The sequence below is a fragment of the Lepidochelys kempii genome, chromosome 1, assembly GCF_965140285.1.
Source record: "Lepidochelys kempii isolate rLepKem1 chromosome 1, rLepKem1.hap1, whole genome shotgun sequence".
In the NCBI taxonomy this organism is placed as follows: Eukaryota; Metazoa; Chordata; order Testudines; family Cheloniidae; genus Lepidochelys; species Lepidochelys kempii.
Window position 1 is genome coordinate 211,528,382 of NC_136380.1, and position 11,223 is coordinate 211,539,604.

The 11,223-nt window shown below is 53.6% G+C and overlaps 1 protein-coding gene across 2 annotated transcripts; it reads left to right on the plus strand.

Moving 5' to 3' along the window:
* Positions 1-265: 265 nt before the first annotated feature.
* On the plus strand, positions 266-8,235 carry GPR162 (G protein-coupled receptor 162). 2 transcript variants are annotated; one of them, XM_073311592.2, is made up of 5 exons: positions 266-676; positions 3,386-5,284; positions 6,192-6,381; positions 6,850-7,040; positions 7,288-8,235. In XM_073311592.2, the coding sequence occupies exons 2-5, from the start codon at positions 4,418-4,420 to the stop codon at positions 7,816-7,818; spliced, it is 1,779 nt and encodes a 592-aa protein (XP_073167693.1). In that variant the 5' UTR covers positions 266-676; positions 3,386-4,417; the 3' UTR covers positions 7,819-8,235. The 2 variants fall into 2 exon arrangements, with proteins under 2 accessions (XP_073167693.1, XP_073167697.1); XM_073311596.2 differs by having other exon boundaries at positions 6,889-7,040.
* Positions 8,236-11,223: the final 2,988 nt, after the last annotated feature.

Below are 11,223 nucleotides of genomic sequence, written 5' to 3' on the forward strand. Positions count from 1 at the left end.
GCCTCACACACATACCTGTCACCCACACAGGCCAGTCTTCCCTCTCCCTTACACACTTGCACAGATCTCACACCTGTAATACACACCCATCTACTCTCTCCGAGTACACACACAACTCACACTTGTAACACACCAGCCTGTCTGCTCCGTAACCTAGACACGCCCTCACACCTGCAGAGCACGCAGACACCAGCCTGGCCTCTCCCAGGCTAACACACAATAGAGCACCCTACACACACACTCCTCCTACTCCCAACAGGAAACAAACCGCTGGGAAGCCCAGCAGAACAACACCCGCCTCGGGGAGTGCGGAGGGGAGGGACTCACACTCACTCTCTCTCTCTCTCTCTCACACACACACACACACACTAATAGACGATCGATTCAGCCATTAAGCCTGAGCCCTGTTATCTCCTCGCCCCGCCGCCCGCCCCCCTCCTTGCTGAGCACAGGCGATCCCAGCGCCACTGATCCGGAGCCAGCGCTGCTCCCTCCATCTCGCGCTCGCTTGCTGTCACTCCGGCGGGCGGGCGGCTGGCGGGGCCGAGCCCCGCTGCCTGCGGCGCCCTGTGGCTGGGGCATGTGGGCCGAGGGAGCGAGCGGGGGACGGCAGAGCCGCCCGCACACACAAGGAGAGATGCTCCGGTCGCCATGGCAGCGCCAGCACCAGCGAGAGGTAAGATGGGTCCCTTCAGCTCCAGACACCAGTGTGTGGCCAGGGGGAGGGGGCTGGCCCTTCGCTGCATTTCGCCTTTTCCTCCTTTCCCCCTGCCTCGACCTTCCCTCTTCTCTAGCGATCTCTAAGTGTGCCCCCCTTGGCACTCCCCCTCCCCCCCCCCCCCCCCCTCCCGTCTCACTCTCAGCCCATCGGGATGCATCTCCTGCCCTGGAGGTGACTGTCACCTCCACACACAGAGGCTTGTGCTCTAAGGCCTTATCACTCTTTTGGTCAGTATTCTGCTGGCCATGGGGCCCTCTGCACCTTGTCCCTGTCCCTCTCTGTCCTTCTTTCCCTGGCTCTTATTCTATCCAGCCACCACTTTTTCCTTCTTTTCCTTTGTGCTCCCCCCTGCATCCCTCTCGAGGGGAAAAGGAAACCAGCTTGCCCTGTCCCTGCACTGCTCCCTTCATCCTTTGCCCCCAGTGCCCCTCCACCACTTAGGAATAACCATGGCAACTTCTTTGTAACCCTTTCCAGTTTCTGTGCCTCGGGCAGGAGACAAAAGGACAAGGTGGGTGCAAGAGGCCCTGCAGCTCTGGCCTGGCCCTCGCACCTTTCCTCCCCACCACCCAGGCAGCACAGCCAGACAGATACTCCCCCCTTGCTCCATCTCTGTTAGACTTTAGAGCTCTCTCACCCACTCACTCTCCTTTTGGGTCATCTTCATCTCAGACCTTTTCCTCTTCTGCCTTTCCCTGAGTCACGAGTCCATGAGCTGCACTTCCCAGCTGGCAGGATGGATGGTGGGAGGGTGGCCTTTTGACAGGAAGCCCAGGCAAGCAAGGGGACAGGGACAGGGATCTGCCAGCAGAAAGCTTCTGAGACCCAGACACCATGAGCCACCCGACCAGTGCCTGGGAGCAGATTTGGACCCCATGGAAAACAGGAGGGGTCCTGGCTGGTTTAGTGACAGGTGTGGGTGGGCACATGAGACAGTGGGGCCTGGAAATTTCCCCTCCAATAAAATACTGTCTCCTTGGATTATTAGGGGTCTTTAGCTTCATAACTGTCTCCAAAGGCCACAGGCCTAACTGCAAGGGTGATGGTATGTTAAAAAAGCCCACAAAGTGGGGAGACTTGGGGTCTTTAAATCCAGTCATGGAGGACAGGCTGGTCCAGTCACATGCCTCAGCACCTTCGCAGAGTGAAAGGAGCGACAGGGGCTCAGATTGCAAGAGTGGAGGGTGAAAGATGAGGCTGAGGATAAAAAGAGAGGCTGCAGGTCAGGAATTGAGGCACATCAGAACTAAGAACTGGAATAGCAGATCTGAATAGGTCAGGATTGAGAGGCATTGGCAGAGCTGTGTGGGGAGCCCAGCATTGCAATACCAGGGGAGGTTGCATTGCAGTACTGAGTAGCATTGGCAGGGCAATGTGGGAGGCCAGGCCTGGAATGGCAGGGGTTTGTGTGGGTCAGAATTGAGGGGCAGCAGCAGAGATGTGCAGATAATCCAGGATTGATATAACTGTGGGTGCTGCAGGTCAGGATTGTGGTGCATCAGTAGAGCTGTGTATCAGGAGTTTAGGACTCACATAGCAAGTGGATGCAGGTCAGGATTGAGGTGCACTAGCTGAGCTGTGTATATTGTCCCAGGACTTGAATTTAAGATGTGTGGGTCAAGATTTAGATGCATCATCAGAACTCTGTGGGGTGACCAGAGATGGTACAGTGGACTGTGGATTAAGATTTGAGGATATTGGCAGAGAAATAATGTGACCTAAGGACTGGAATAGCAGGGGGGTTGCAGGGCAGGACTGAGGGGCATTGGCAGGTCTGTGTGGGGAGCCCAGCACTGGAATATCAGGAGAGCTGCAGGGCAGGACAGAGGGGCATTGGCAGGACTTTGTGGGGAGCCCAAGGCTGGAATAGTATGAGGCTAGTGCAGAGCAGGACTGGGGGCCACCATAAGAGATATGCAGGGAACTAAGGATAGGAATAGCTTTGGGTCCTCCAGGTCAGGATTGAGGGGCATGAGTAGAGCTTTGTGTGAGGGTCCAGGCCTGGAATAGCTATTGATCAGAATTGAGGTGCCATGGCAGAAATGTGTTGGGCTAAGACTTGAACCGCAGGATGTCTGTGGGTCAGGAGGCCACTGGCATAGCTGGACCCAGAACTGGAATATTAGGGGGATGGGAGGATACATCTCAAATGAGGGGCATTAGCAAAGCTTTGGGTGGGGAACCCAAGTGTGAAATAGCATAGGTACTGTGGATCAAGACAGAAGTGCACCTGCAGAGATGTGAGGATCTGAGGCCTGAAATCCAGGAGGGAGAGGGTTTGTAAGACAGGCTTAAGGTGCTTTACAGCTTCGTACAAAAGATTCACAACTGGAAGCACAGGGCAGGGGCTTGGGGATCAGGACTGAGGTGCATCAGCAGAAGTGTTGTGTGAGGGGATCCCAGGACAAATATGGCAGGGGCTGAGGGAGGCAGCAGGTCAGGAGGCAGCAGAAATGAGAGTGGGTGCAGGGGAGCCAGACCTGGATCTGCGGGGGCTGCAGGTCAGGACAGGCATCCATCTGGATAGTCTATTATCTAAAGCCACTGGGGAGAACCCTGCACAGCCTTAGATCAGAATGCTCTATTTGTCTGTGTGAATGTTGAGAGATTTGGGGAGATGGAAATATCTTAAATTGCCTTTTCTCTTTTCTCCCCCTTCTGCAGTGAATCTTGAGCCCTGAATCTCCAAGGGAGCCTGGGAAAAGGATCTTCCCTTCTCACTGTCCCCCAGTTGTTCACTGGTTGAGCCCTGCACCTTGCGCAGAGGAGGGGGACTTGTAGGAACAGAACAAGCTCTGGGAGTGGCAGAAAGGACAGTGTGCAGGGCTGGTGGTTGGGGCACCCTGGACAGATTAGATCATTGCCTCTCCTTCCCTCCACCCTCCATTGCCCGTCCTTCCCCCCACCCTTTTACAGCTTCAGCAGGGCGGGGGGGGGGGCAGATATCATTAGCTCCCTGAGGCTGTGGTGTTTGGTGAGTGGGGGACTGTGCACTGTGCATTTGCCAACCCCACCATTATGCCCACAGCCTCTCTGAACCCCTCTGTTAGCCCTCCCCCCACCCTCCATCCCTTAAGGCACCAGAACTGAGATGCCAAGATCTGGCACATAGTTGCATCCCACTGAAATATCTGTACAGGTCTGAGCCCCAGAGACACCAGTTTACTTGGGTGTAGCCCTCACAGGCCCCAGGAAAAGGTGGAACTGAGAGCAGGTCTCACTCAGACTGGGCGTATATCGATGGAGCATGAAGCAGGGGATCCATCTCAGAGGGAGTAAAGGGGGAGAGAGGATGAACAGAGGGAGAGGAAATAAAAGAAAGCATGTGTGTGAGAGAGAGGGGAAGTTCTAACAAGTGATAGTGAGAAAGACAGAGAAAAGGAGGTAGACAGAAAAGAAAGAGAAGGGAAAAAGAATAAGGGAGCGAATAAGTGGAAGTGATCAAAAGAGTGAAAGAAACATAACAAGAGAGCAAAAGAGGGAAGGAGCAACAGATTGAAAGGGTTGCACAAAGAAAGGGATAGAGAAAAAGAGGGAGCTCTTCCCATATGCCCTGTGGCAATGTTTCTTGGTGACCCCTCCTGTGCATGCCCCTTGCTTCCTATCCAGAGCAGATGAGGCGAGAGTTGTCTGCCCCTGTGCGGGGTCCCTGTGCTTGATCCTCCTACCCTGTCTCCAGCTCCCAAGGTGGGAGGCATGATGCATCGTGGTGGGGGCAGTAGCATGGGTGACCTGTCAGAGTCAACCCTGCACAACAATTCGTTGTGGTGGCTGGCATGCGGGCTGCTAGCCCTGCTGGCCAATTCCTGGATTATCCTGAGCATCACAGCCAAGCAGCAGAAGCACAAACCCCTGGAGCTGCTGCTGTGCTTCCTAGCTGGGACCCACATCCTCATGGCAGCTGTTCCCCTCACCACTTATGCCGTGGTGCAGCTGCGACGCGAGTCCTCCGATTATGACTGGAACGAGAGCATCTGCAAGGTCTTTGTCTCCACATACTATACCCTCGCCCTGGCCACCTGCTTCACAGTGGCTTCCTTGTCCTATCACCGTATGTGGATGGTGAGGTGGCCAGTAAACTACCGGCTGAGTAATGCCAAGAAGCAGGCTCTGCACGCAGTGATGGGCATCTGGATGGTGTCATTCATCCTCTCCACTCTGCCCTCCATTGGCTGGCACAACAATGGTGAGCGCTATTATGCCCGTGGCTGCCAGTTCATCGTCAGCAAGATTGGGCTGGGATTTGGTGTCTGCTTCAGCCTCCTGCTTCTGGGAGGGATCGTTATGGGCTTGGTGTGTGTGGCTATCACCTTCTACCAGACCCTGTGGGCGCACCAAAGGCACCAAAGATGTCGTCACCGGCAGACAGAGGAAGCTTCCTCCTCCTTCCCCGCCTCAGCACACAACACCTTCAATGTGCCAGCCATCGTTGTAGAGGATGTCAGGGGCAAGAGGAGGTCATCGCTGGATGGCTCAGAGTCAGCCAAGACCTCCATGCAGATGACCAACCTCATCAGCGCCATTGTCTTCCTGTATGACACACTCACCGGGGTGCCCATCTTGGTAAGGAGCAGGCTGCCCCTTCTTCACCTCAATAGGACACCAACTCGCTCCCCAATTCCCTTCTCAAGGGATTGGCAGGTGTGGCCAAGAGAGGGTGGAGAATGTAGTAAGGTGGTCTCCAGCTCAGTGCAGTGCTCAGCTAGCCCCCTCAGTCTGCCCCACTGCGGGCTGCATTCCTTGGAGTGATTTAGCCCTCGCCTGAGTTCCACTGGAGAAGGGATGTGGAAGCCCCCTTTCTGTGTCCCTTTAGCTCCACACTGACAGCAGTGTACAATTAACCCAGCCTCCTTATTGCTTAAGACTTTAGATAAGAGGCTCTCACCTGCCTCCTCTCCCCAAACAAGAGGTCTCTATATTTGGCCCTGTGTATTTTCTAAAGGCATTCAGGGTGCAGGAATTTGCTTCTCCTGCAGCAGGAATATGTTTGCCTTATTCTCAAAATGGACAAACTATTTTTGCTCAATTTTTTTTTAAAGTGCTAACCCCACAGCTGAAAGGTGTGCAAAGCTCTGAATTACCAAGACCAGGGGGCTGGAATAGAAATTGTGCTTTGTAGACACCTATTTTAACTCCCGTGCATAATGAACACTGTTGAGAAAGGATGGCTGCTATAGGTCTCACATCTTCAGTTAACGTGTGAGAGTGCAGAATACGTGCTCTCAAAGCCCCCATGTCCTCCAGCAAACCCAGGGCAGCCCAGCCTTCACATTCATGACATCTGTAAGGGACAAAACAAGGAGACTTTGAAAAAACAAAAACCCAAGACCAATTATTTTAAGAACCCTTTGCCAATCAGTCATTTGACTGCACAGTTCACTCTCATGCCGTCTGTCTCTTCCCCCTCTCTCTTTCTGTGACCGTGTATGTTTCTCTCCCCCTCACTGTCTGTTTTCTTCCCACCCCCAAGGTGGTGAGTTTTTTCAGCCTGCGCTATGATACCGCCCCCACCTGGATGGTGCTGGCAGTGCTCTGGTGCTCCATGGTTCAGACCTTGCTGCTTCCCTCCTTCATCTGGTCCTGCGAGCGCTACCGAGCTGATGTCCGCACTGTGTGGGAGCAGTGCGTGGCCATCATGACAGAGGAAGAGGGGGATGACGGTAAGCCCCCCCTCATATTCCCTCCATCTCCCTCATCACAAACCCTGCCGCTGGGACAGACAGCAAAGGGGGGAGCCTGGCAGCACTGGGTGTTGGGCCAGAGTACTATTGGCAGGGCTAGGAAGGATTCAGGGTTGTAGCTGGGGTTGTGATGGTGGGGCAAGACACGGGATGTAAACCTCCAAACCACAGTGGGACCCCCCTCCCCAACATTGTGATCCGAGCTTCCATCTTTCTCTTCATTCTGGTGGCAAGACATTTGAGGATGGGAGCTGGGACAGGGTAGATCCAATACTCCCTAGACCAACAAGGACGGGGATAACTGTAAAGAGGGGTTCGCCATGCGGGAAGAGGGTAGGGGAGAGCTCAGAGGGCAGACAGCAGGAGCTATGGGACACATTGAAAACAAAGGAATGTGAAAGGAGGGTATGCAGGCTCCCTGAACATGTGGTGACAGGAGATTCCCAGCTGGCAGTGTTGTGCACCATTTCTCCCCATCGCCACCAGATGGGGCCTGTGAGGATTACGGCGATGGGCGGATCTGCAAGGTGCGATTTGATGCCAATGGCGCTGCGGCTGTGAAACGGGATCCCAGGGACGTCAAGCTGCTGCCAATGAGTCACATGCTGCTGCCCCATGACAGGGTGCACTATCTGCAGGTGAGTTGTAGGGACTGCAAGGGGCACCCTACCCTCCAGTCCCTTCTCTCTTGTGTGTTGCACCCAGATATTCCCCTCCTTGGAACTCTGTTGGGGTCTTAAGGGGTCACTAGCCTCCCATATGTGTATAACCCATGGATTCCCATCTCTGAAACTCTTTCCTTCTTTCCCTCTATCTCTGAGGTTTTCCCCAAACCTCACAGTATCTCCCTTCCCCTCACCTTCATCTCCCCTTACCTTCTTTCAGGTCCCCATCTCCCGGAGAATGTCCCACGATGAGACTAGCATCTTCTCCTCCCACCGCTCCACTCCATCCTTTCTCCACAAGTGGTCATCATCTGATGACATCCGAGTCGCCACTCCCCGCAAGCCTGGTGGCCCTGGCTTCCTTCCTCCTGAACTGCATGACTACCACCACCGCCGGCGGCCCCCTGAAAATGAGCTGACCACTCTCCGGCAGTTTCTTGAGGGGGGGCTGGTCCCCAGAGGGTCCAGCTCCAGCGCCTGCTTCTTCAGGGATGAGATCACCACATTCATCGACGAGACACCTCTGCCCTCCCCAGCCTGCAGTCCACGCCGCTCCCGCCTCCCACTCACATTGCGCTGGGACCGCCGCCTCTCCCTGGGGGGTGCTGAGGAGGAGGAAGAGGGCCCTGATCGGGCGCGACGCTGCTCACTGTCTGGCAGTGAAGACTGGCATCTGCAGGACAGACAGCAGGCTAATGAAAGGACCCTTGAAGCCTGCGAGGCACATACCTTCAGGGAGCTCAACCTATGAGACTGCATCAAAGACATACACTGCCATTGGGATTCTTAAATAAAACTGTCAATGTCCCCCAGCTCCTGGGACCCAATGGATAATTTATGTTCTCATATTTCTCAGCAGCTGGCAGAAACAAGGCAACCTCCATGTATGCTGAGGTGGTTGGGGGACAAGTGCAACAGGTCTGCACGAAGGAGCCAGGGACATGAGCAGCCTGTGCCTGCTCACAGGTTATAAATATGACTTGGGGGTTGCCCTCTGTTAGCTCCACCCCTTATTAGGTCCACGCTCTTATTAGCTCCACCCATCAATGAAAATGCCCGAGAGCAGAAGCGGGGACAGAATAGTATTAAAATTCTATATTTGGAGTGTCAATGTGTGTCTGTTTTTAAAATGCTGTATTAATAATAACCTCATTTCCGTGGCAACAAAGTGATTGACAAAATGTTTAATGAAGTTTCCCAGGCTTCTGGGGAGGGACATAAGGAACAGGCAAAGCTCCCACCGCCACCCATCTTAACAGTGCAGCAGATTAGAGTGGGAGGCCGCAGATATTTAACAGCAACAGTGCAGGGCAGGAAGTGAAGGGGAGTACTGTACCAGGGAGGATTTTCAGGACACAGGAGGGATAGTTCTGTTGTCAGTCTCAGGGGTGACTTAGGCTGTATCCACACTAGACTTTGTTCCTAAAATTTCCACCATTTCTACCACTGGTTCAGTTTCACCAAGGCACCAAGAATGGGTGTGCTAGTGTAAAAAGGCACTGGTGGCTGCTTGTGTTTTTACATGTCAACTAATGACACTTAGAATAAAAACCACCACCTTGTACCAGCCCTGTTCCAGAGAGTGGTTAAATCCACTGGAAATGATGAGAGTGAAGACAAGAAAAAAACATTTTGTTATGGAGCAGTGTTTCCCTGTTTACAGGCATTAGGATTAATCTTGGCTGCCTGGACTCACAGCCCCCAGGAATGGGTAAAGATACTGTCATGGCAGCATTAGATAGAGGTGTTCAGGGGACATTAGGGAAGAAGACCAGACAGGTAAGGAGGTTCAAAGATGGGGGTTAACAGCAGGAGCTGTCCTAGGTGTATAATGCAACCTGGCTTTATAATTGAACCCTGACACCAAAAGCCCATCCATCCAGCTGACCCTCACCCACAACCTGTAGAGCACCTGCTGCAGACCTTCCCACTTCACAGAGTTGCCAACACAGATTCAGAAACAGAACTAGGGTATCCTGGAGAGGAGCACAAAAAAGACTGTACTGTATGCAGACCCCAGGGACAGCACTACTGAACTTCATTCATGTTGGAAACCATAACACACCATGGCTGGTTTCCCCTTCATACCAAACTCTGAGAGGCAGAGGTGAAAGTAAGCCGGTACGCCCCGGTATGGCGTACCAGCAAGAGCCAGTGCACTGTACTGCAGTGGCTGGAGCCCCAGGTAGCGGTTGCCTCCAGAGCCCCACTGCTGGAGCCCTGGGGTAGCGGTGGGGGGGTGGTCCGGCAGCTATTTAAAGGGCCCAGGGATCCCCTGATTCTACCGCCCCGGCCCTTTAAATAGCCCCTGGAGCCTTGGAGTAGCTGCAGCGGGGCTCAGGCGGCTATTTAAAGGACCGGGGCAGTAGAAGCAGGGGAGCTACGGGCCCTTTACATAGCCCCCAGAGGCCTGGGGTAGCTATTTAAAGGGCTGGGGCTCCAACTGCCTCTGCTGCCCCTGTCCTTTAAATAGCCGCTGGAGCCCTGCCGCTTCCCCAGGCTGCTGCTGCTGCTACCCCAGTGGGGGAGGGGGGGACTTACCTTACAGGGTGGGCTGGAGCTGGTTCTGACCCCCTTCAGCCCCGCCCTTTCTGGGGGCCAGAACTGGCCCCAGCATACCGGTAAGTCACTTGACTTACTTTCACCCCTGCTGAGAGGTGGACCAGTATGTCAGTCACTGGATCAAAGGGAATGGGCGACAGGGGATGGATCACTTGATGATTACCTGCTCTGTTCATTCTCTCTGAAGCACCTGGCATTGGCCACTCTCAGAAGACAAAAGAAAAGGAGTACTTGTGGCACCTTAGAGACTAACAAATTTATTTGAGCATAAGCTTTCGTGAGCTACAGCTCACTTCATCGGATGTATGCAGTTGAAAATACAATGGGGAGATTTATATACACAGAGAACATGAAACAATGGGTGTTATCATACGCACTGTAACAAGAGTGATCAGGTAAGGTGAGCTATTACCAGCAGGAGAGAAAAAAAACCTTTTGCATGCATCCGATGAGGTGAGCTGTAGCTCACGAAAGCTCATGCTCAAATAAATTTGTTAGTCTCTAAGGTGCCACAAGTACTCCTCTTCTTTTTGCGCATACAGACTAACACGGTTGCTACTCTGAAACCTGTCAGAAGATAGGATACTGGGCTAGATGGACTGTTGGTCTGCCCCAGTATGGCCATTCTTACATTCTTATGTTCATGGAGCCTTTCACCTGTAGGACACCATTTCAATTCTGCCCCAGGTTGAAGGGACTGGCTGGCCCAGAGGGACTGGGGAATAGGATACATGGCCCTGTATCCCTGAGGCACTGCTTCCAGTGGTGGAATCCAAAGAGTACATGAACCAGTAACAGCTTAGACTGTCTCTCAGGTGTATTCTGAGAGAATGAACATGGGGCATCAGTTCAGACAAAAGGGGCATCAGCCTGAGAAGAGATTCTCTTACAGATCTGGTCTAGTTTATTCATGGGCAGGGGGTAGCATAGACAGGGGAAGGCTGTGCCTCCCCAAACAGCCTTGCATGGCCCAGCCCACACTCTGCCCCCAGGCCCCTTCCTGCCTGCTTCCAGTTCCCTTTCCGCTCTTCTGTGGCTGAGAGGCTGGGGCAAGTAGGCTGGGGCTGGTGCGCACAAGGCCTGGGGCCACACCGTGCTGCCCATCGGTCCATCCGCCTGGCATTGGGACCATGCTGCCCACCCAGAGCTCTGGAGCTGGGGGCACTCTGGCTGCACCACCTGCCTGGGGCTGGGAGTGTGCAGGGTGGACGGTGGCCACAGAGGTGTGTGCTCTGGGCTCCACTGGGGGAGGGGGACAGAAGGGGAGGGGCAGGGCCTTGGGCAGAAGGGGAGGGGCCGGGGACTAGCTGCCCATGAGTTTATGACTGCTAAGCCAGGCTGCACCATGGTAAATACAATATTGGGATATGATCACCAGACACAATCAAGTTGGGGAAGGAAGGAGTGTTGTAGGTTTGTCAGCCCATGCAGAGTGGGGATTGGGTTGGCCTGAGCATCCACACGGTCATTAGGTCATTGTAGACTGCCAACCCCAAGCATTAAAAAATCATGAGTTAGGACCCCAAAACATGAGAGTTTAAACAAATAATAAATGTCAGGGTTTGAGGCTTCAGAGTCATATTTTCAAGTTTTT